Raw genomic sequence first — 24542 nt, 5'->3', positions numbered from 1 at the left:
TTCATTTCGAAAAGAAAAGGTCCCAGTTATTTGTAACATAGGGGTTCTTGCAGCGCCGGTGGTAATTACAACGCTAATCTTTAGCGTTACGTTTTTCTGTTAACCGTATTTAATGGGATTTTATTCGGATAACACATAGTATTATTAGACACTAGTTTTTATTTTACACTCGATTGCAGGTGAGTAAATTCGCACATGACCGCTGAAGCTAACGTGAACTAGCAAGGCCACACACTACGTGCTAGCTAGCTTGCGCTAATTTAGCTAGCTAGTTAACGTAAACGAGGAGGAAGCCCACTTCGCGACTAAAACCTGCTTAGCTAGTTTGTAACGTTAGCCAGTCAGTTGCGCTATCCATGTTAAAGATGTAAAACTATGATGAACTTGACATTAACAGTGATTAACGTCAACAGTGTTTCCTTGGTGTTCAGTTCTCCTCTTTCACATCCTCTCTTCCTCATAGGTTCCTGTATGTTTCAGGATGTCATACCCTCCTCCGCTCAACCGCCAGCAGATTGGCATCCCGCAGTTACCTCCCAGGATCCCACCTCCTCAGTATGCGGGATTTGGACAGGCTGTCCCGCCAGGTAACCTTATTGAATACATCACATCGGCAGTAACAGCGGTGTGTTTGTAAATTAGGCTCATGTCCCTGTGTGTAGCCTGATAATATGCACCTTTTTTTTGTCGCCTATTAGCATTACCCAAATGAAAAGCTCATACCAGTAGGAGTTAAATTGGGGCTATTTGAATGCTAAATTCTTCTAGTTTCTGAGAATGTGCTTGTTTGGCATGCGAATAAAACATAACCTACGCTAGTTCATAACCAAGGCATACTTTATGCCACGTTATGTAAAACACTACACATAGCTTATACATCTTGTCAACAACACCTGTATAAGGTTTCACACATCTAGGCCTAAACAATCCTAGGAGCCAAGGGCACAATTACATTTTGAGGTGCCAAGAGTGTTTCCTGTGAATCCCTGTTTGTTCTGTTGCATTTCAATAACTTCGGCCACCTCTGTGAGAGGGAAAGAGCAGAAGCAGTGTGACAATGTTTCTGTAACAAATCTTTGGCTACTGGGCTCACATTTTGATTTGATGTCAGACAGAAACACCCGTTAACAGCAGACTATCTCTGAAAATTATCCGAGATACTGCGGTCAAAACGAAAAACAAAAATGGGCCAATGAACCCCAAAAAGGTAAGTGATCTGTACCTGAAAATGGTAAGGGAAATTTGTTAGGAAATAAACAGAAAATCATATCACAAATCATTCTTATTGCATAAAAAAAATAGCAAGACAGTTTCCAGCGTTTGTTTGGTAAACCTTGTTGGTTATTACCTCGGGTAGTCGCACACAAAACAATATATCATTTTCTGTGGTTGTGTGTAGTTGCATGCCTCAATACATTGTTTGTTTAATTATTGTATTTTGTTTCTCTTTTCAGGTACTCCCATGATCCCGGTTCATATGGGTGTCGTGACCCCCACACCCACAGTAAGTTAGAAACTGGACTTCTTAGTGCATGTCAATTGAAGCTTCTGAATCAACTGTTTTGTATGACCTGCTATTAAATACATCATACTTACACATTATCAGTTTAGTTCAGTTATACAGTTTGTTTTTGGCCAGTCTGCTGCCAGTTTAACCGACCCTTACACTTACTATCAGATTCTGCTAATGTTTGCAGTTTTTCCTTTTGTTTCTTCTGTTGTTACTCTTATCCAGAGCAACAATTGAATATCTAAAATGTAATTTGATGTTGCAGGTTCTTGTCCCGACCACAGTTGCTGTAGCACATAAGCCAATGCTTCCGAAGAAGGAGCCTATGATCAGAGCCAAGGACACGGATGACAGTGGTGGCCCCACCACCACTGTATTTGTAGGGAACATCTCTGAAAAGGCATCTGACATGTTGGTCAGACAGCTTCTAGCGGTGAGTTGACAGGGTTTAACCACTCCGTCTGTTGTTGTTCAGAAAATGCTCCAATGAAAGTCAAGCTATAAATAATAGGCAGCAACAGTGAGTTGCTTAGGAAAAGAGTTGCAAGTGACGGACACTTATTGGAGTTTGCACAAACTCAAAGCTCCAACACATTATCAAGGTATGCAGCACCACTCAAAGCAAACCAGTTTTACACACAAAAACAATGCATGACCTATTTAACAGGTTTGGGTCATGGCTGCCCCACACTTATTTCACATGTCAGACACGTGTCTCAGGGACACACAAATACTATTGCGCCAACTTATCAGTGAGTATTGATTAACCCTCAGAACGACCTTATCGTATACGATGAAATACGCCACCTCTGATTCATATTTTAATCATTTTATAGCCATAAGAGATAGCGACTTACCGTTTTTTTTGCAGCTGAAAGCTAACGATCTAACCATCACGGGGGTGTCTTTGGTGTCTCTACAGCCCTTACAGGAGCTTTTCTATCCAGCCTGGAACGCGTGCCTTTTTTTTTGGGTCGTTGAGCAATAAATCCAAACTTTTTTTTTTTAAATTTTTTTTAGATATTTTGTCAACTGTATGTTATTATTTCTTCACAGTTTGACTCCCAAGACATAGGCTATGAGAATTGTTTTAGACAGGAGATTGGCTTAGCTTTTACTGCTCTGTGTGTGATATCAATACATATCTGTGAGATTCATGTTCCGTTTTATTTATTTATTTGTCTTTATGGTCGCACAACCTTTTTTTTTTACATCCAAGTGACCTCACTGCAGCACACATTCTAATAGGCCAGTTTGTCCTGACAAAAATGATGTTTATAGATTGACTGTGGACAATAGGGTCGATGTTTTACAAGTTTTTTTTAGAAAGTAAAACCAGACGGACAATGAATTCTAAAAATGACCTTAGGTCTGCTAGAGTTAAACATTAACTTTTGTAATGTGAAGTTAAATTATTCTTTCTTTTCCTGTTCTTTTTTTAATGTAGAAATGTGGTATTGTTCTAAGCTGGAAAAGGGTCCAAGGTGCCTCTGGGAAACTTCAAGGTAAAATTTGCACAACCCATTTAAACCATTTTCTCATGATGTGAATGCATTAGTCACTGTAATCCCATTCACTTTTTACAGCTTTGAAAGCTTTTTTGGCACTTAGTAACAGGAAGAGACTAACTTTTTAAATCTGCTCTCCTGGAAGCCTTTGGGTTCTGTGAGTATAAGGAGCCTGAATCCACACTGCGAGCCCTCAGACTTCTGCACGAGTTGCTCTTAGGTGATAAGAAGCTGTTGGTGAAGGTAGATGCCAAAACCAAGGCCCAGCTAGATGAGTGGAAGGCCAAGAAGAGGAGTGCCAATGGGGTATGCTGTTCACCTGCTGAGCAAAAAACCCAAAACCTTTCTGATACTTAACTTCTGTTAAATTGGGTTTACAAGTTTGTTTCTCCCATTTTTCTGGCTTTAACATATAGGGAGCCAGTAGTGGGTCAAAGAATGGGGATGAAGATGACGAGGAGGTTCTCGATGAAGAAACACTGCGCCGGGACCAGGTGGTGAAGGGGGCTATAGATGTCCTCATCCGAGAGTATGCAAGTGAGCTCAATGCTCCCTCGCAGGACCCTGACAGTCAACCTCGCAACAAGAAGCGGAAAGAAAAGAAAGAGGAGGTATTGTTTGCATGATTTAAGATGTCCTGTGATTTGAAACGGTTATGGTAACTGCTGAGTACTTAGTGTGTTTTTTTTTTTTCTTCTTGTCTGTCTTCTTTGTGTAAGGAGGATATCAATGCCATGGAGATGGAGGATGACAAGAGAGACTTGATTTCCAGAGAGATCAGTAAATTCCGGGACACACACAAGGTAATGTATCAAACTGCTGTTATTACTCTGTAATATAGGCTTTGGAGAAGAAATCCTCCACATTTGTAATTAGAAATTCCTCAACAGCCTAAGGAGCTGCAATTTAATAATGTATGGCGGTAATTCCTCCCTAAGATTGCTCTGTTACTGTCAACTATAGTAAGGAGGGAGTGTGTTCATGTATAGATTAGTTAGTGAAATTCAAACATTAAAGGAATAAAAAGTAGATGTTGATTCAAATATTTAATAGTATTAAAGACTTAAAGTGTTAGAATACTACATCAACCACTCATTGGTGGCTTTATAGAATCTGTCAGTGTTTCCAAATTGGAAATATTATTATTATTATTATTATTATTATTCTTCCTAATACTGATTTGAGACTAAAGGTTTGAGCTCTGCACAAGCTAAAGTCATCACACAGAGTGCATGGACACAATGTTAAATTCCATCTAAAGCTAATCTATTGATTAAACCCCACCAATGTGGTAGAGTTCATTTGGTGACTAGATCAAGATGAATCTCAGAATCTCAGCTTTGGAAAAAGTTGCGAGGATAGGATGTAAGTATGATCTTTCATTTCTTCTTGACTCATGTTGGGCGCTCCCTTCTGGAGGGTGTGCAGAGGGGCAACTGGCTCTCAGTTGACTTCCATTCTTTCTATTTACACTTCGACTCGGGGGGGCAGGCAGGCAAAGTGCCACTAGTGCTGGAGCTGGAATGTACACATTGCTAGTGATGTCCGAATATTGCATGTTGTACTCAATCAGGGCAGCTCAGTGAACCTCTGCAGGTCCTCAGATGGTAAATGATGTGTCTGAAGAACACACTAGCCTAACCACTGCAGTAGTTTGAACTGCAGCCTGTAGTATTACTAAAAGCAGGGAGCGCCCCTCCACAGCACTCTGTGGTCTGAAGACATACAAGGTAAGTGCTTGAATATTTTTTTTTTTTTTCTAGTTTTGTTTTCAGACTCTTTCTTTCTTCTCTTCTGTGTCTAAGTGACTCCACTCCCATCTCTTTAGTTAAACAATGAGAGAAAAAGGAAATGCATTAAATATATAAGTGGATTTGTGAATCACATTGACACTTTTAGTGTTTGAATGAGGAGGACAAAGCTGCAGGGACAAAACACCTCATGGAACTCAACTTTAATCCAATTTCAAACACTGTTGCAGCGGAGGGTCATATGAGGATGAACATAAATTGTGTGATATGTGAGACATGCAGTAGGAATCATCTGATAGGAGGATGACAACTTCTGTCAATTTGCATGCAACCTAATATAGCCCACCTCAGTGACCGTGTACAAAATGTCAGTTTAGTCTCAAGCAGTATCCTTCAAACCAGCTGCAAAATCTGCATTTTTCCATGAATGGAATTTTAGAACAAGAGGTAAGTTGTAGGATGGAAATAAGATAGAGAACAGGACAATACAGTGAGAGCCAGATAGTTAACTGACATCTCGTGAGGTACTGTGAATTGCCCAGGTGTGTTAAAGCCCTCCCTCCGGACTGGAGGAAAACATGCTAACCATGGTTTACAAATGCTAATTTGAATCAAGTTAAGCTAAATTACAATGTAGAACATATAGCTCACAAAGAACCGGTAGTTCAGACCTCTTTCAACCTTTCCTCGTCTTTATTTTTGTCAATTAACAGCTGTCAGACCCACATTTCCGACAGCACTTAACACTAACAGCTGTTGGACATTTGTTAAATCAGTAAGGAGACTGTTTGGACTGTGGGTCTGACTCGGCTAAGGTTTATTATATTATTTATTGGGTTGGAGAGGCCAAAGACACTAGAAGACGACCTACAGGTAAGACTGTTTTACTAATTTCCTTGTGACAAAATGGAATACAGTATCTGACTTGTTTCCGACATGAATTTAAGTTGTTATTGATGTTGTTCATGTGGCTGAGCTGTAATTAGATAAACTGCTTCACAGGTATCGTTTGGACATTTTTCCTGATTATGTTGACTTTACACATGACCTGCTTTTCCTCCCACACGTAGCCTGTAGGATGTGTAGGGGCAGAGATGGGCTGAAACCGTAGTTCATCACCTGTGAGTTGCACACCAATAGCTCCAAAACGGTCTGTAGAAAATGCCATGATTTTGATGTCATCTAGTTAGAAAGCAGACAAATGGTCAACACTTTAGAGTAGATTCCAGATAAGCTGGCAGAAATATAATAATAAGCACTATTGGAAATGTTCAAACCACAGATGTACACTGTTTGCCCAGAGGGAATTGATTTTTGCAAGAGGTATCTGGTGCTGTACAGAATCTCTGGCATCTAAAAGCATGTCTGGTCACCTTTCTCTTTGAATCTCAGCAAATAAAAATATAGCAAATCATTCCTCCCATCCCACGACTTTCAAGTATTTTATTTCATGCTGTAAAATAAAAAAATCTGTGACCATTTGTGTTGCAATTTTGTACTATTTACCACAGATTACATTGGAAATATAAAAACCACTTCTGCAACACAATGTACTCCCAGTCCGGTCTGTCACACGGCTGCATACAGAGCTGTTGCAGGGCAGCACTTGCATTGCAGTCTGACACTGCTCCCCTGCATCTCAGATGACCATGTAGAGAACACATGGGAGCTGATGATGTAATTCACTTAGTTGGGGCCGTTTGCCATGTTAAGCTTTGGCTTGTTTTAATCCACTTAGCATCAATAGGTAATACTAAACCAGGGCGTTATATAGCGGTGATCTTAAGTGTTTAGCTAGAACGTGTTGACCTGATGGTTCAAAGCTGACTTGGTACTTGGTAATGCTTTCATCCTATGCTTTTTATAAGTGTTGCATGAGTAGCCCCACTTTGAATTAAACCCAAGGAATTGTTTAAAGCCGAGTGCATAAAGCATTACGTTAACGTGGACCACTTGCACCATATTGACATGTTGATGTTGTGGTATAACTTCATGTCAAACATTATGCATATATCCCTTGCGTAAGGTCAAATCTATTACTTTTCAGCATTTGCCTGAATGCACATTGATTTGGAAAGTGGGCAGATATAGGTTTCACCAGTATGTATTCGCCTACAACTGCGTTTTTATGACATCAGAGCATCGTCTCAAATCACCATAGAGCACATAGTAGATGCAGAGGGTCGAGGTTGAGTTGACCTGTTACATATATGTGAAAAAAGAATTCAATATTAGCGTATGTGATAAATGGGAAGGCCGGATACTGGAGCCAGGTCAGGAAATGATCTATGGACAACACTTTTATGTAACAAAAATTCAATAATGTAAATGTGTTGATAAAACACAAGAGCTTTTACTCTTAGATGGTTTGAACTTCCTCTCTGGCCGTAACTCTTTTTTTTTTTTTTTAGCACAGATTACATTTGAAGTTTTTAGATGTTTTTCAACATTGACCTTTCAAGATTGACCCTTTTTTTTTTTTTTTATGGTTTTAAATAAGCGTGTCCTAAATTGAGCGGTATCTGCATTAAACTTGCTCAAACAGCGGACAGCTCTTCCTGGAGGAAACGCCAGGGCTAAGAGGACTTCCTCACTTGCAGCAGCCAGTCTCTCCAAGGCAATGAGTCATGGCAGTATGTGAGCATGTCTGGCCAAGGGAGTCAAAATCATTTCAAGTATCGTGCTGATGATGTGTGTTTTAGTATGATCTTTTTTCGCTATTGAAAGTCTAGTAACGCATGTTTTCCCTTTTCTTCCTGTTGGGCTCCTGCAGAAACTTGAGGAGGAAAAAGGAAAGAAAGAGAAGGAGCGACTGGAGATCGAGAGGGAAAGGAGGGAGAGGGACAAAGAGCGGGAGCGGGAGAGGGAGCGCCGCGACCGCGAGAAAGAGAAGGAAAGGGAGAGGGAGAGGGACAAGGAGCGGGAAAGAGACAGAGATCGCGAACGGGAGAGAGATCGCGAACGGGAGAGGACGAAGGAGCGAGAGAGGGAGAGGGAGAGGAGTCGAGACGTCAGTGAAGACCGCAGCAGATCGAGGTCAGTGGGAGGCCTGTGATGTCAGACCTGATGCTCAGTTGTCCTTGTAATGCAAGTCAAAGCACATGGCTCATTGTGACAGTATGTTCTAGTGTATAAAACCACGAGTAGAGGGGCTATATTTACAGGTCAAATGAATAAAATGCGGCAGCACAAGTATAATTGGGATAAAATGATGATGCATGTTTCTACTGATTGGTCCAAGGCGAGCCTCCATCTTACCATCATCCGTACTTAAGTGTTGTAAATTTGTCACTTGCTTCATTATTCATCTATCTGAATCGCTGATGTATAACGATAAGTCTGGAACAAGGCTAGTAAATCGGTGACTGCATTTTTACCATCCAACATAAATTACAGAGAAACAAAACATTAAGCACACCTTTCATTATAACGTCATACAAATCAACTAAACCAAACGGCTTTCAAAATGGCTGCACCGTTCCCTCGACTTTCCCCTGACAAAGGGTTAACAAAACATGCTGATGATAATCGCCTTTTTATGCCTCCGCACCAGCGATAGTCGTGGCCGGAGGCATCATGTTTTCGGGTTGTTTGTCCCATGCTCATGAGTGCTATATTTTAGGAATGCCTGGTGGGAATTTATTCAAATATGTTTAAAACGTCCAAATGGACTCAAGGATGAGAATTTTAAATTTGGTGGTCAAGGGTAAAAGGCACTGTGACCTCACGTAACACATTTCTGGCCATAACTCAAGAAGTCGTATGCTAGTTATGACAGAAAATTCATAAATGTTATGGGGAAAATTTAATGAAGTGATGAGATTTTATATCCCAAAGGTCAACTTCACTGTGACGTCAGCAAAACCGCTTTTCTCGCCGTTATCAACGCAATAACTCAGGAACATAACAGTAGATTGGGACCATATTTAATAATATACTTAATATCTTTTTTATAAAAATACCTTTTAAAGTAGGGCTGTCAAACGATTACATTTTCTTAATCGCGATTAATCGTTGAATTCCTATAGTTAACCGCGATTAATCGCATGTTTTATCACATGGTTAAAATTCTATTTTGCATTTCAGAACTGTTTTTTTTTAAGTACATATTAACAATGGAAAGCAATTCTTACCAGTGTATCTTGATTGGGAATCAAATGAATGCAAGAAAATGACTTTACGAACTTGATTTTAAGATTTGTATTTGTTTATTATGTATTTAATCTAGTCACACATTTGAATCTAGAGTCAATATTAGGGTCGGGTATTGTTTGGTTTGGATACCGGTGCTAAAGCGGTACTTTTAAAATGGTACTGGTGCCTTAACGGTGCCTGAACTGATACTTTTTAAGAAAGTTAAAGTTCTTTAAAGAAGGGTACTAAACAGTTAGCGACATTAAAGAATGGCTTGTTTATTGCTAAGGCCATAATGTCAAAATTAAATGTTTAATAATAATGTAATCACTATAACAATAACTTATTTCACTGCTTTATGCTCGGCCCTTAATTGCATCGCGATTAACGCATTAATGCTGACAGCCCTACTTTAAAATCTTCACTACAAATGAGTCTGGACAGACATGGACGTAAACTGAACTTGTTGCTGGAGGCATACAACCGTGAGGCAGTCATGCTACTTGTTTTGATTGAAAGCTCCAGAACAGCTTCTAAATGGGTGCATTGGGTGCAGCAAATACATGGTAGTCAGTGTATTGGTATTCAGTGTATAGGTAAACAAGTGTACTGGCTCATGCAAATATGAAATAATGAAGCCACTGTAGTAAAGTGCAGCTCTGCTTTTGGCAGTTGGTGCTGGCTAAGGCATCTGTCTACAAGTGAAAAGTGATTGACGTTGTTGTTACATTTATTAAAAAGTGTTCTCCTCATTTCAACTTTAAGATATTATTATGTTACTGGTGTCAAACTAATTTAGTTGTCTTCTACAGAGAGAGGACCAGAGAAGAAAAAAAGCGAGACCGTGAAGAAGATGAGGAGGACGTGTACGAACGGAGGAGACTCGAGAGAAGGCTTAGAGACAAGGAGGCGGCTTACCAAGAAGTACCTATATCATTATTCTGTCTTTTTGATTGATTTAAAATATTTGCACATAAAGAAATGAATTTAATGACTTGGTGATGGTTGAATTATTTTTCTTCTTAAAAGCGCCTGAAAAACTGGGAGATCCGGGAGAGGAAGAAGGCTCGTGACTACAGCAAAGAAACGGAGAGGGAGGACGAGAGGCGTCGTGAAATGGTATACATGAATGGTTACCACACCATATCGAACAGCTAGACGATAATTATGCCTGTTGGTTTTTAGATGATTTATAATGTCAGATATGTGAGGATGAGTTACTGGATTTATGCTGATACACTAATTGTTACTGTGTTCAAATTCAGATGAAAGAAGCCAAAAGGCTGAAAGAATTTCTTGAAGATTATGACGACGACAGAGACGATCCAAAATACTACAGGTGATTATCTTAATGTACATTTGAAAGTGTGAGGCACACTTTTGCCTGTGTTTTGAATTTCTCCTTACTTGACCTCTAATTCTCATCCTCAGGGGCAGCGCTTTGCAGAAGCGACTTCGTGACCGAGAAAAGGAGACAGAATTGGACGAGCGAGACCGGAAGAGGGAGAAGGAGGAGCTGGAGGAGATCAGGCAGAGGCTTCTGGCTGAAGGCCACCCTGACCCTGATGCTGAGCTGCAGAGAGTGAGTCAATCATTCCAGTTACATACATTTTAGTAACCCTGTTGCTGATATCTTAAAGGCATATTTCACCATTGGAAAGATGAATATATCTTTTAAATTGGGTCACATGTAGTAGAAATGTGAATTTTTCTTTTTTTTTCTGAAATTGGTGCCTTCTAGGCCGAGAAAAGCCAGAAAATGTGTTTTTGGCTCATGTGAATGATGAAAGACACCAATTCCCAGAATGCACTTGCTTCGCTGCTTTAGAGTCCACTCCCAAGCCACACCTACCCTTTACAGACAGACAGACAGTGAGCCAGTCAACTCAACTCAAGTGTGTTTTGTCATTTCAACCATATACACGAAACAACGTTTCACCGTGGCTCAAGTGGTGTTACACAAGTAAAATATATAAAAACGACATAAGAAACAGGATATATTTAGTGCACACGCATTTATATGCTCCGTAAAGTTCAGCTAACGCATACTAGCATTAGCGCTTGGTGGGCTGTAAACACCGAGTATAAACAGAGCCGTAAATTTGCGTGGAATGTAGAATGGTCGGCATTTAACAGTCACAAACTCCACCAGCAGTTGGCAGTTAGTTGGATACAAGCACCCCCATTTCTGCACCAGTCTGTGTTAAAACAGCCCACCTCCGCTAGTCTTACCCAGCGACAGAGCAGCATCTCTATCTGCTCGGAAGGCTAGCAGGCCTGGTAGCTGGATAGTCCGGTACACTGTTGTTTCCACAACAACAAAAACACAGCAGTCTCTGAACTCGCGTCGGGAGTTTCGTTGAAGTTGGATGTAGTCCGGTTTGTTGTCTAATGAGTGGACACTTGCAAGCAGGATTGATGGAACAGGTGGCCAGCTAGCGTTCGCTTTCCACTCCTGCACACTGCTGTCGAGGTCCCTTTCCCCGGCTAGCGGCATCGGAAGGAAGCACGGCCATTCAAAAATACTACCGGGTTTCTACTGATACAAAGCTCAATGCTAAATCGGTGAAGTATCCCTTTAACTGTCATGTAAACCAGAAATGATAGCCGTAATCAGGTTAGGGGGAAATCAGGAGAAACCTGGAGAATGCAGATTGCACTGCCAAACATACGGATGAAGCTGGATGAAAAGGAGAGCTCATTACATGGAGCGTTTTCACCTTGTATTTACAAAAAATGTATCCAAAGTCCGACTAAAGCTGAAACAAACACAAAGTAGCCTCTACAAGTCTAAATAAGTCAGTTTCCACCGCTTTGGTAAATTCCGACACATTTGCGTTGCTATGGGAAAGCTCTACTCTGTTAATCTGTGTGATGTGATAAGTATTTTTGTTGTAGAAATATAGGTACATATAGTAAACTTCAGTTTTTCTCTTGAAGTTTCCCTTTTTCTGTCTGCTTTTTGGTGTCCAATCTGTAATGATGATAATGCATCTGTTATTAAAATGTCACCAGTCACCAGATATTGATATCCTAACGCAGAAATGAAAAGTGCACCAGAATGTGAGGTCATTGTTCATGTGTCATGTATATTTGTGTAGATGGAGGAGGAGGCAGAGCGCAGACGACAGCCTCCTCTGAAACTTGAACCCGAGGAGGACGTGAACCAGGAGAAGGCTCACAAGGAACGAGATCGGGAACGAGATCGGGAACGAGATCGGGAACGGGATCGAGAACGAGATCGGGAACGGGAACGGGATCGCGAAAAGAGAGGGACAGGAAGGCCCGCAGAGCCGGTGCCTCGAGCCCCCCAGCAGCATTCGGATGATGATGAGGAAGAGGAAGGGGAGGAGGATGACTACCGCGATGGTGAGGACTCACAAGAGGCCAAGCCGCAACTCAAACCCATCATGCGACCAATCACCACTGCTCCCTCAGTTTCATCTGCCAGTGGGAACGCGACTCCAAACACACCCGGCAACGAATCTCCCTGTGGCATCATCATTCCAGGCGAAAACACTCCCGAGGTCCAACCTCCGGAGGAACACCGGCCCAAGATTGGTCTCAGTCTCAAACTGGGTGAGTACTGTAGCAAAGGAAGGACATGGAGGGATGTATTTCTTTAGCTGCTTTGGGCAGAAATAACTGGGGTTTCTCTTCTTCAGGTGCCACCAACAGTCCCAGCCAGCCCAACGTCGGAAAGCGGAAGAAGCTGGCGACTGTGGAAAGTGTTTTCAACAAGTTTGATGATGAGGAGGCCGATGAGCAACCTCGCAAAAGGAAACTGGTTCCGCTGGACTACGGTGATGACGACAAGAGTCTGGGCTTGGATGGGGCAGAAATTCCAGGGGCCAAAGGCAGCGTCAACACAGAGGAGAAACGCAAGCACATAAAGAGTCTTATTGAGAAGATCCCCACAGCCAGGCCCGAGCTCTTCTCCTACCCTCTGGACTGGACTATGGTTGACTCGGTAAAGAGCCTCTGGCATATTACAGTGTTCAAAAGGTCAAAGAGTGTAATAATTCATATTCCGTCTTGTTGCAGTAGGGTTTAGGTTCTCATCTACATTCATCGATTTAATAATTCAGTGGCTTATTTCCTCATAAAATGTTCAGTAATAGAAAATGAGCCCCTGTGTTGTTCTAATTGTCCTTTATTTAGACTCTGATGGATCGCCGCATTAAACCCTGGATCAATAAGAAGATTATTGAATACATCGGCGAGGAGGAGGCCACACTGGTTGATTTTGTCTGTTCAAAGGTTTGTGATTATTTCATTTAAAAAGCTGCTTCCTGTGGAAAATATGAAAGCTTCTTAATATATTAATTCATTACATTCATAGCTTTTTTTTTTTCTGTGTCTTTAAATTTGTTGTGTTGCACAGCTGCTCATTTTAAATGTTTGTTGTTTTTTTTCCTTTTCTCTCCAGGTGATGGCACACAGCACCCCTCAGGGTATTCTTGATGATGTTGCTATGGTAAGTTGAATCACAAAGCCAAAGTCTGTTTGAATGTTATTTGAACCTGATGTGCTCACTTGTTGGGCTTACGCCAAAAACACACAGGACACGTAAAGCGCCGTGAAGCAGAATTATTTTCATTTTGGCACTCATGTTATCCAATCTGTCCGGCCACACCGGCCGCGATCAGGAGCGCAGCAGCACTGCAGCGATCGTTTTGCCATCTCCTCTATTTCTTCTGCGAGCGGCGATAATCAAATACAGGAAGGCCACAGCGCGGCCGGATACTTTACAAAATAAAACAAATTAAAACAGCCAGGTGTGCGATCGGGCACGAATCTACGCTTCCGGGCGCTTTTCGGCCGGTGTGTTCCTGGCTTTAATTTCAATTCATACTTCTCCTTATTTGAGGTATATGGTTGGTTTATACTAAAACAAACTGGCAAAATATAGTAAACCACATCACATGTAGCCAAAATGTATACCGATAAATGAGTTTACCAGTAGATGGCGGTTGGCCCCCCAGTTTTTGAGAAGCAAGCAGGATTACTGACGCAGGAGCTAAGCAGTGTATTAGTGGACGGGGGCTGCAGCAAAACATTTTAGTCACGTAAAGAAGATCTACCTAAAAAATGATATGTTAGTGTACACTAGGGCTGCACAATTAATCAAACTGTAATCACGATCACGGCTTCCCACGATCAAATTCACGTGATCGAGCGATATTTAAAATGCGTCATTCCATTCATAGAACGCTCCGTAGTGTTTGTTTTTTTTTTCCTGCAAAGCCAATCTAGCGCTCTGTAAACCACTGTCTGATCACGTGCCTCCGTGAGCCAATCAGAGTTGTTCCCTGCACCGCGCAGCTTAGTTTCTAGACGGTCACAGAGGACAGAGTAACGTGAGGCAAATTCCACAACAGATAGCAGTCGGTCATAAGCCGGTCACGATGTTTACCAGTAAACGCAACATTTTGTCCCGTCTGTGTTTTTCAGACAACAGCAGTGTCCAGTGCTAGTTTGAGTCTTTTAGCTCATAGCTTTAGCTGCAGACTGTTGTAGCATGCGTCCCGCTGTTGGAATCCTCTACGGTGAAATACAGTCACACTACACCGTTTAGCTGTCAGCATTTTAGCCGTGTTTAATCCAGTTACTACTGTAGCTAATGGTAGGCTAACGTTACCCGCTAGTGTTTACTAGCGTGACATGCAGCGATGTTTCTGTTACCTCTAATGTGGGTTTCGGAGCATCAGAGCGCAACGCAGACATTTAAGTGGCACCTTAATGAGGCAGCACCGAAATCTGCGTTGCTATTTCGTCCGGACGATTCCGGGCACCACATGCGCCGTTAGCGTGAACAGAAAATTGCGTTGCCTGTATCTTTTCACGGCAAACGTGCATGTGTGGAAAGCGGTCACACAACAGCTGAAATGGCATACTCCTTCATAGTATCCTTCAACAAAGGAGGAATGTAGCACAATATGGATGTGAAAGCAGTTAGAATTAGCCATGTGACAATAAAATTAGTTTTGGTTAAAATCAACAAATAATCGTGATTTCAATATTGATCAAAAATAATCGTGATTGTCATTTTGGCCATAATCGTGCAGCCCTAGTGTACACTATATTTAAAAAAAATACTGTTCTATCTTGCTGTCACAGCACCCTTTCCGACGGGAAACTGAAGACTATCCATCTATGCTCTCTTTAAAGTCACCCGACTCCTTTGACAAGAACAGTCATTTTAGCTCTCAGTTGCTGGTCTACCGCTGCCTCGATCGGTTAGTTTGTGTTATTTTGTGACTTTGGTAAATGTAAACTAACCCTTGCATTTTTCAAGACCAAAGTCATGAAAAATTAATAAAAAATAATGGAAAAACTGCTAATCTTATTTGAGTGATTTTTTTTTTTTTTTTAACTGAATATTTATTTTGTTTGGAGAACTTTGTTTTTCTGTATATAGTTAACAGAATGGACTTTAGCTTATGATTGAGTGGAAGACTCCTCCATCCTTAAAATACACAGGCTCTTCAAAGTCATTGATCATAAGGACCTTTTGTGATTTCAAAACAGTCGTGGACACAAAGGACCCACAGACCTGGATACCGCAATGTAACATGGTTTTCTCTCATTTCTTGTTTTTCATGGCATCAAGCATTTCACCTTACCTATGATGATCCAGTCTGGTGTCCCCTGTTTTTGTCCGTTTCGTTATTTAAAATGACAATAAAAAATAAAGTATAAAAAACAAAGTCACACAATAACACAAACGGACCAATCGAGGCAGGGGTAGACCAGCAATTCCCATGTTCTGCAAATAAAAAAAAAATACTGTTTTTGTCAAAGTACAACTGTTCCAAAGAACAGTGTCACAGTGGCAGGCGTCATGACTGCAGATTATCTCTTCGTTTTTATTTAAGATGAAGCAGCTTAAAGATGCTACATTGTTAAACAGTTGGTCCTTAGTAATTCCTCTAAGTTAAATGTAACAAGTCAGATTCATTGCATATCCATTAAGGTGTTTGATATAACGTTTGTCTAACCAACCTGTTTGTGTTTAGGTTCTTGATGAAGAAGCCGAAGTCTTCATAGTAAAAATGTGGAGGCTGTTGATATATGAAACGGAAGCAAAGAAGATCGGACTGGTAAAATAAAGACCGCGTTTCTCTGTCTGACTTCCTTAGATCACAGTTCTGCTACCAACAGTTTTCTGGTCCAGCAGACTGTAAACATGTGCCCATCCACCCCTCCATTCCATCAGCAAGGAGCTGCTGCCTTGAATGTGTGTGTGTGTGTGTGTGTTTGGAAAGGAAAGTCTGTGCTGTGAACAGAAAGGGTTTGCACAAACATACTGCATGATAAAACTTTGGTTGTATTTTTTTTCCTTTTGTTGAGGCAAATTTACTCGTCTGTTCTCCAATACGTTGGACACATTCTGCTTTGATTTACTGTTGTCATGTTGAGGCACTGCTCCATTGTGTGAACTAATAAATATGCTTTTTTTTAGAAAAATATTGTTTGTCTTTCTTTAATGTGTTAACTATTTTATTTCTCTTCAATACAATATCCCAAAAGTACCTCACAAAATGATCAAGAGACCATAGATAGATGTGATTAGCATGATCTTTAATTTACACACTGATTCAGGGACACTGCACCAAAATAAAAGTAATACATTGTATCAACTTTTGAGTTGTACAGCTTTTTTTGTTGAAATAAAAATGTCCTGCAAGGAAATTAATTTATTAGTCTTGCCAAATGTCACAATCATAAATGTTAATTTACCGTTTTTTTTGTGTGCAAATGCACAGTAATTGTTTTTTTAACCAGTCAGTCAGTCACTCAGTCTAACCCCACCCACACAGTCCTGGAAAAGGTCCAATCAGCCACATTAACTATAAACACCTGTGTGGGTGTTTAGGGCCTTTAACCCCTGAGTGGTGTTCACATTTTTGTTACACAGCCAATGTTCTGGTCTGGTGGACCCATCACATTATTAGGCTTTTAAATCAATCCAGCCATAACAATTAATGTAAGAATACGTAACAGATGTTTACTTTAGCTCAGTTACCAATGATATATACATAATTTATGGTTCATATTTACCCCTGTGAGATCACATTTATGATCATATGATCATTTTCGTTTTTTTGTGAGGAAAACAAGGAAATTCAATTATAAAAAAGGTAAAAAAAAAAAAAAATAGAAACAAGATTTTTGATCATTATTGGTGCTTATTTCTTAGAACTTAATCACAACAGGTGAACGTGGTTGAAATGTAACAATTTTGTAACATTGTGTGGGAATAGCAGGTGCAGAAAGATAAGTTTCATAGCACCTACAATTATTACACTCGGGTCCAGTAGACCCGAACACCTCATATGTAATAGTTATGTGTACGGGGTGTGTACCGTGTGCAGTCATTGGAAATAAGTTATTTGTTATGTTCTTCACAGAAAGTGAGCCAGGGCCAGTGAGTTTGAGTTAGAATAAATAATAAATAGCATATTTTTTTCTTTTAGCAAACATTGAAAACGGGTCCCACAGACCCGAACACCACACAAGGGTTAAGTGAAAACATTAAATAGGGAGCACAATCTTAGTTTTTATAGTTTTTTTGTATTTTTGCAAAGGTTATTGTCTTAATATAATACATAGCCCCATTTGTTTCTTAAAAACACTAAAGTGAGGCGTTACTTTTACATACACTTACATTTATGAATTCATCTTGTCTTTCCTCTTCCAACGGGTCTCGCGGATACGTGGCAGGTTTGCTTAGACAGGTTGAGAAGATGAATTGTGACCCGGAAGTACTTTTTTTTTTTTTTATACAGTTTTTAGCAGCACCAACAAGAGGGTCTTCTGTTAGCTAGCTGTTAACCAAGTCGGGAAGTTGCATTATAATTATTGACAGCTGAATCTGGAAGAAACGATGTGGCGTAAAAGATGTTTGCAAGTGAATGTTTACGTGTCAGGATTCCGCATTTGTGAATTTTGAGAGCCGGGCAGTTGCCGAACCTAGTTAGCTTAGCTTTTGCTAATCGAGGCCAGAGGCTGTAACGTCCGTGTTTAGGTAACGTGGATGTTTGGAAGCGAGCTGAACTGGTACCAGAACAGAGACGTTTATTGAATGTACAGCTATTGTTAACCAAGCTGCATGCCGGGGCATGTCATTTAACTTGACGAGCACGAATAAAAGTGAGTGTTAAGAGTGAGTGTAGGTGGAGGTTGGTGTTGATGTTTTAGCTTAGCAGAAGATTAGCCGAAGAGGAAAGTGCAGCCATGGACGATTTTAGCTCGATCAGCCTGCTGTCTCTTGCGATGTTGGTGGGATGTTATGTGGCCGGGACAATACCTTTAGCAGTCAACTTTTCAGAGGTAAGTCTATGACCAGCAAAGCTTTAAAAAAAAATAAATAAAAAAAAAGTGCTTCCTGAAAGCCTGCATTTAGGCTTATTCTGTACACATTTCCAAATTTACAGAGAGGTAAAAGTTCATCTCTTATCAGTGCCCTTTAATCAAAAGCAGTGATTGCATCATGCCAACTGTACTGTCATCAGATAATCTGGTGTGTATCATGCTTAAGATGTCTGAAGATGTCCCTGTTGTTGTGATGTGTTTCTCTAGGAAAGGCTGAAGCTGATCACTGTGCTGGGAGCAGGGCTGCTGTGTGGGACTGCACTGGCTGTTATCATCCCTGAGGGGGTCCACGCACTTTATGAAGAAGTCCTTGAAGGTAGAGTTTACCACAACAGTGATTCCCAGGTGGAAGGACTACCCAGCTATTGTTTCCCCAACTCCCTTGGATGAAGGCATTGTTGCATTTCATAATGTTTGAACCATCAAGTCGGTATAAGACGGCTTTAATATTTGTAAGGCTGCAATTTAATTCATGTTTTAGGCAATACAATGTCAGAAAACGGTGGATAACGCCTGCCACTATTTCCCAAAGTCCAAAGGAACATCCTCAAATTGCTTGTTTTGTCCAACATGCAATGTACCATGTAGACTTAAAAAAAATCAGCAAATCCTCGCATTGTAGAAACTGCAACCAAAGAACTTTTGGCTTTTTTTCCCCTTGATAATTGACTTAAATATTTTGCTGAATAATTTTCTCAGTTGACAAATACTTTCAGCTGTCAGTCAAGTTTTAATTAACTTTATTCACCTGGATAATTACCTCAGCATCACTACTGCCTACCAGGTATACCTGCTGGGTACAATGTAAAAAAATAACAACAATAAAAAAAGAGACAACTCAAATATTTTAGCGGTAGTAGCAGTGTGCACTGTCTAGATTTCAGTTTGAAAGCCTGCAGACTAGTTTGTCTCCTTGTAGACCTACCTAACTGGGTCCTGGTGGTGTGATCTTTAAATATTGAAGGCTACTCATCAGCACAGCTCAGCCTGTTCAGCATCGGTTTGTGGTTCTTGTCGTGTAAAGCCCTGTGCTTAAAACGATTTGAGACTGGTTGTCCTGGTGGCCCCGAGGTTAAAGACGCTGACCGTGTAATTGAGATATTCTCACTTCATGTCCTGTCCGTTCTTTACTGTGTGCTATCTAATGAAGGCAAAATGATTTAATGTCCTTGACTCTTTATTAGCGCTTCAGACGCCTTCAGGTCTCCTACCCACAGTTTGTTTTTTTAAGCTTTTATTTATTCTCGTGTCTGATTATTGACTATGTATTGTTGTATGTTGTGTCTGAATGTGCCTGACCACAAATAAAGTTCTTTGAATTGAATTGAGGGGTGCCACAGGATACAAAGACACAGAAGGAAACAAAGTATAGAGCATATATACACAATATTATATGTAGACATTTGCCTTTGTGGAACAGTTTGAATCCTTTTCAAACAGAGCGAAGTTCAGCAAGAACAACCAGCTGACGTCATTTGTTCTCTTGCGTAACTAACTTTGTCAAACGCAGATATTTGTTTTGTCTGATCATCTGCATCGACACATTCCTCTGTGTCTCCGAAGAATGCTACACAGGGTTTGTGGTGGTGTCTGTGCTGCCGAGCAGAGTCAGTAATCAGATGTGTGAAGGTGTTTTTAACAGTACAGTTTCAACCTGTGTTTCTGCAGGTGTACACCACAGCCATGGCCAGGTTGGAGTCGTGGAGGTGTCTGAGGCGAAGGGTGACGCAGACGCGGCCCTGGGGAGTGCCAGCGGGAAACACGAGCACAGTCACGAGCAGCTTCATGCCTGCATCGGAGTGTCTCTGGTCCTGGGCTTCGTCTTTATGCTACTGGTGGACCAGATAGGCAGTTCTCATGTGCACAGCACCGAAGGTCAGTATTAACAAGGGATAGCAAACGCAAAGATTAAAGGAACACGCCGACTTATTGGGACTTCAGCTTATTCACCGTATCCCCCAGAGTTAGACAAGTCCATACATACCCTTCTCATCTCCGTGCGTGTTGTAACTCTGTCTGACGCCCCCACCGCTAGCCTAGCTTAGCACGGATCCTGGAGGTAACCGGTTCCAACTAGCCTACTGCTCTGAATAAGTGACAAAATAACACCAGCATTTTCCTATTTAAATGTTGTGATGTGTATAGTCACAGCGTGTCCAAATAACAAGGTCACATGAGACACAGCCGTCTTCTAACCGTATACATACTGGGAACTATATTCTCAGACTTTGTTATTTATACACGCGGTGACTATACAAATCACAACATGTAAATAGGAAAATGTTGGTGATATTTTGTCACTTATTGGGAGGCGTGTTCCTTTTTAAAATCACCCAAAGCAATCATATATGTGGAGAATTAATTTGTGAAAATGGGGCTTGGTGGCAGCAGCTTTGTCATTAGTCTCATCAAGTGCTAATCTTCTCCGGAGGAAAATAATTTTCTTGAATTGGACCCAAAACACCCCCAGATGGCTCAACTGCAAATTCTGTCGTCCCAGATGCACCCACGCTTTGTACCCAACAATTTCCGAGCTTTTTATCTGAGCAGCTAATGCTCCGCAAACTGTTTACAAAGTCTGCCAACTGGTGACGCCACACGGTTCTTGCCAGACAGAGTGTGGAGATGCTGTTCTGTCATTATCCCTTGGCTCTCGATGTACACTTCTTTAAACATGTGTACAATTTGTCTTGACTTGTTTTTGTCTGGTTTAGATCCAGAGTCAGCAAGGGCCGCCTCTTCAAAGATCACTACCACCCTGGGTCTGGTGGTCCACGCTGCAGGTACATCTGCTATTGACTATTTGATTCCTAATGATTGTACTAGATACAATTTTTTTTTTTTTTAAATGTTAAAATACAAATTATTGCTGGGATAGAGATTGGTCTTCTTTCCACATGAGTTACTTTTGCAAAAAGAACAATAGATATAACAATATAGATGTTTGGCATTGTGTAAACATTTACTTAACCTTTTCTATTATTTATTGAAGATGTCATTCTCTGCTACACCTACGTTTACTTGTTGATCATTAATTAATTAAATGGGCGGTAACAGTTGCCCTTTTGTTTTTTACAATATTAAACTTGGTTAATGTCGTTGCACTAATAGCTGAATATAAAAGAAAGGTATGTCATCAACGGTGTCTTTTGTCTCCAGCTGATGGAGTGGCTCTGGGTGCTGCTGCCTCCACCTCTCAGACCAGCGTCCAGCTCATTGTCTTTGTCGCTATCATGCTGCATAAGGTAATAATGGCTCATATCTTGTACAGTAAATCAATGGTTTTTAACATCCTTTTTTATTATGTAGCCTTAAGGGATAGGTATATTCAAATTAAACGCATTTAGCAGCAGTAGAGATGAAAAAACAAATTGATTCAACCGATTAGTTGACGGATAGAAAAGTAGTTGCCAGCTATTTTGATCATCGTTGAATCGTTTTTTTTGTTTTTTTCTGGCAAAAATGGCAAACATTTATTTGTTCCAGTGTCACATTGGTGAGAATTAGCTTCTTTTCTTTGTCTTATGTGATCGTAAACTATATCAATTTGGGATATAGACTGTTTCTGACATTGTACCAAATGAAATATGCAGCTTAATCGTTAGTGGGAATAATCGTTGGTCTCAGCCCTGAGCAGCAGAACATTGCAAATGTCAACCTGTGTGAACTCTTAACTGCTCTGTCCTCTGCAGGCTCCAGCTGCGTTCGGTCTGGTTTCGTTCCTGATGCATGCTGGTCTCGAGAGGAACCGCATCCGTAAACATCTGCTGGTCTTTGCCCTGGCAGCGCCTGTCCTCTCCATGCTCACCTTTTTAGGCCTCAGTCAGGTAAATATTGAAGTCAGTGTTGTTTTTGGAGCTACATGATGCAGCTTTTGACCAATTATTAAATATGAATAATCCTTCGTATTTTTATATATATATATATATGTGTGTGTGTCATGTGAAAAAATTAGGACACCCGTGCTAAAGTTGAGTAAAAAGAGGAATAAAAAAATCATCTTTTGGAAAATGAGGAAAAATCCAATCTTTAAGGACACCAATTTTCTTTGTGAATGAATAATGTATCGTAAATAAATAAATAAATGTTCTTCCTTAAAATACAGGGGGCATACGTCAGTACACCCCCATGTTAAATTCCCATAGAGGCAGGCAGATGTTTATTTTTAAAGGCCAGTTATTTCATGGATCCAGGATACTATGATCCTGATAAAGTTCCCTTGGCCTTTGGAATACAATAGCCCCATCATCACATACCCTTCACCATACCTAGAGATTGGCATGGTTTTATTTCAGTTAGCCTAATAGCTGGTTTGATTTGCATTGAGAGATGATTTTATGGAAAGTACCCCATGCCAATCTCTAGGTATGGTGAAGGGGATGTGATGATGTGGGGCTATTGTAATTCCAAGGGAACTTTATCAGGATCATAGTATCCTGGATCTATGAAATAACTGGCCTTTAAAAATAAACATCTGCCTGCCTCTATGGGAATTTAACATAGGGGTGTCTACATTTATGCCCCCTGTATTTTAAGGAAGAACATTTATTTATAATATACATAAACTGGTGAAGATACATTATTCATTCACAAAGAAAATTGGTGTCCTTTAAAAAAATTTTTACATTTTTTTTTAATTAAGGCATTAAGATCAATTTCCAAAAGAAGATTTTTGTATTCTTCATTTTAGTCAACTGTAGCATGGCAGTCCTTCCAGAAAAATGCGGAGTATTTTTGTGATTGTTGCGGGCAAAAATTCTTGATTATGCCGCACGTTTTCTTAAAAAAAGCGATGGAATATGCAGGATATTTATGCAATTTTATGCGATGAAATTGCGGGAACTTGCAAAAACTGCGGTTTCATCGTGGCTTCACCGCGGGGTTTGCAGCTTTTCGATGATGTTCACGTCACTTCATAACATTCCCATGGCAACAGGGGAAAATGGCTGCTCTTGTGTGAAGTAAACGCAACATTTTTCAACTTTCTGCTAAGATATATGTGACTTTTTTGCAACGAAAATGCGGGGATTATGAAATCATGCAAGCCCTGCATATTTTGCGCGGAAATCTGCAATTTATGCGGTGAAAGTGCGCCGTATTTGAAAAAAATGCGGACTTTGGCTGATTATGCATTGAATTATGCGATCGCATAATCACGTTTTTCTGGAGGGACTGGCATGGGTTCATACACATATGAGCACCACTGTATCAGTGGTGGTTTTCAGTGCAACCAAATGCAACACTCTCCTTGAGGCAGGACTTGCATTTCTTGTCTGTCTTCTTAAGGCTCTTTTAACTTATTAGTATTCAGCCTGATGTAAAATGTCTTCTTAGACTGGCCTAAACAATGAAAAAGAAAATTGCTCAGTGAAATACAAGTCAGGGTTTTGTCTTTGAAAAACCAGTATGGCTGGTTAGTCTTGAGGATTCTCTACAAGAGACATTGACCGGTCGTGTTTAGGATAAGATAGATGTTTCATTAGCCATAACAAATCTAATCTAAGATGAATGTCATTACCAGTCGAGCCATCAGAGAGGAAACGTTTGCCTCACACTGTTTGTGTTTGTTTCCCCCCCCCCCCCCCCCCACCCCCCCTCAGAGCAGCAAGGAGGCCCTGTCAGACTTCAACGCGACCGGAGTCGCCATGCTCTTCTCCGCCGGCACCTTCCTCTACGTTGCCACCGTCCACGTCCTCCCTGAGGTCGGGGGCGGCGGCCACAGCCACGCCCCCGCGGGAGGGACCGGAGGGAAAGGACTGAGCAAGGTAGAGGTGGGAGCTCTGGTGCTGGGCTGCCTCATTCCTCTGGTGCTGTCCGTTGGTCACCACCACTAGACCCAGCGTTCAGGACGGATTCCAGACGGGGTGGGGGATGTGGAGACAGAGACTTCAAAACAACGTGGATCTAAATGTCTTATTGCTTGTTGTCTGCCGATGGACCAGACCGGTGCTCGTTGCGGGGACATCTTAATGGCTCTGAGCTTGAAACGGAATGAATGATGTTGGGGAAATTGGAGTTTCTGCCGTGACAACAGAGGAACACAACAATGTCTGCCGACAGTGACGACGAAACATGTTACAGCTACTTTATGTGTCCATTTATTTCACCAGAAATCTTTTTTTCAAGAGAGACCAGAAGGTGGACCCTTTTCATCTCTGTTTATTTTGATCACCGTGGCGTTTTCAGTGTTGCATTAGTGTGCTTGTCAGTATGCTAAGTCAAAGAACCAACCTTGATATCATTACAGTGATGTTTTACTAG

The 24542-nt window shown here is 40.9% G+C and overlaps 2 protein-coding genes across 6 annotated transcripts; both read left to right on the top strand.

Moving 5' to 3' along the window:
* rbm25a (RNA binding motif protein 25a) lies at window positions 1-16373 on the top strand. Of its 4 annotated transcripts, none has more exons than XM_078277057.1 (18): window positions 1-179; window positions 481-587; window positions 1455-1504; window positions 1776-1943; window positions 2958-3015; window positions 3164-3324; window positions 3435-3629; window positions 3738-3821; window positions 7543-7805; window positions 9716-9827; window positions 9933-10022; window positions 10169-10242; window positions 10335-10485; window positions 12005-12482; window positions 12569-12873; window positions 13065-13163; window positions 13333-13380; window positions 15923-16373. In XM_078277057.1, exons 2-18 carry the CDS (start codon window positions 482-484, stop codon window positions 16013-16015), a joined length of 2535 nt encoding a protein of 844 aa, XP_078133183.1. In that variant the 5' UTR covers window positions 1-179; window position 481; the 3' UTR covers window positions 16016-16373. The 4 variants fall into 4 exon arrangements, with proteins under 4 accessions (XP_078133183.1, XP_078133185.1, XP_078133182.1 ...); XM_078277059.1 differs by having other exon boundaries at window positions 464-587; window positions 3741-3821; XM_078277056.1 differs by having other exon boundaries at window positions 464-587.
* Window positions 16374-17675: 1302 nt separating this feature from the next.
* On the top strand, window positions 17676-24328 carry slc39a9 (solute carrier family 39 member 9). 2 transcript variants are annotated; one of them, XM_078277270.1, is made up of 7 exons: window positions 17676-18239; window positions 18489-18597; window positions 19950-20156; window positions 20996-21064; window positions 21441-21526; window positions 21974-22108; window positions 23882-24328. In XM_078277270.1, the coding sequence occupies exons 1-7, from the start codon at window positions 18144-18146 to the stop codon at window positions 24113-24115; spliced, it is 936 nt and encodes a 311-aa protein (XP_078133396.1). In that variant the 5' UTR covers window positions 17676-18143; the 3' UTR covers window positions 24116-24328. The 2 variants fall into 2 exon arrangements, with proteins under 2 accessions (XP_078133396.1, XP_078133397.1); XM_078277271.1 differs by having other exon boundaries at window positions 23887-24085.
* The last annotated feature ends 214 nt before the right edge of the window (window positions 24329-24542 follow it).

This window comes from Sander vitreus, chromosome 20 (genome assembly GCF_031162955.1).
Source record: "Sander vitreus isolate 19-12246 chromosome 20, sanVit1, whole genome shotgun sequence".
Classification (NCBI taxonomy): domain Eukaryota; kingdom Metazoa; phylum Chordata; class Actinopteri; order Perciformes; family Percidae; genus Sander; species Sander vitreus.
The sequence above is the reverse complement of the archived record's forward strand: the minus strand, read 5'-3'. Positions and strand labels throughout refer to the sequence as shown.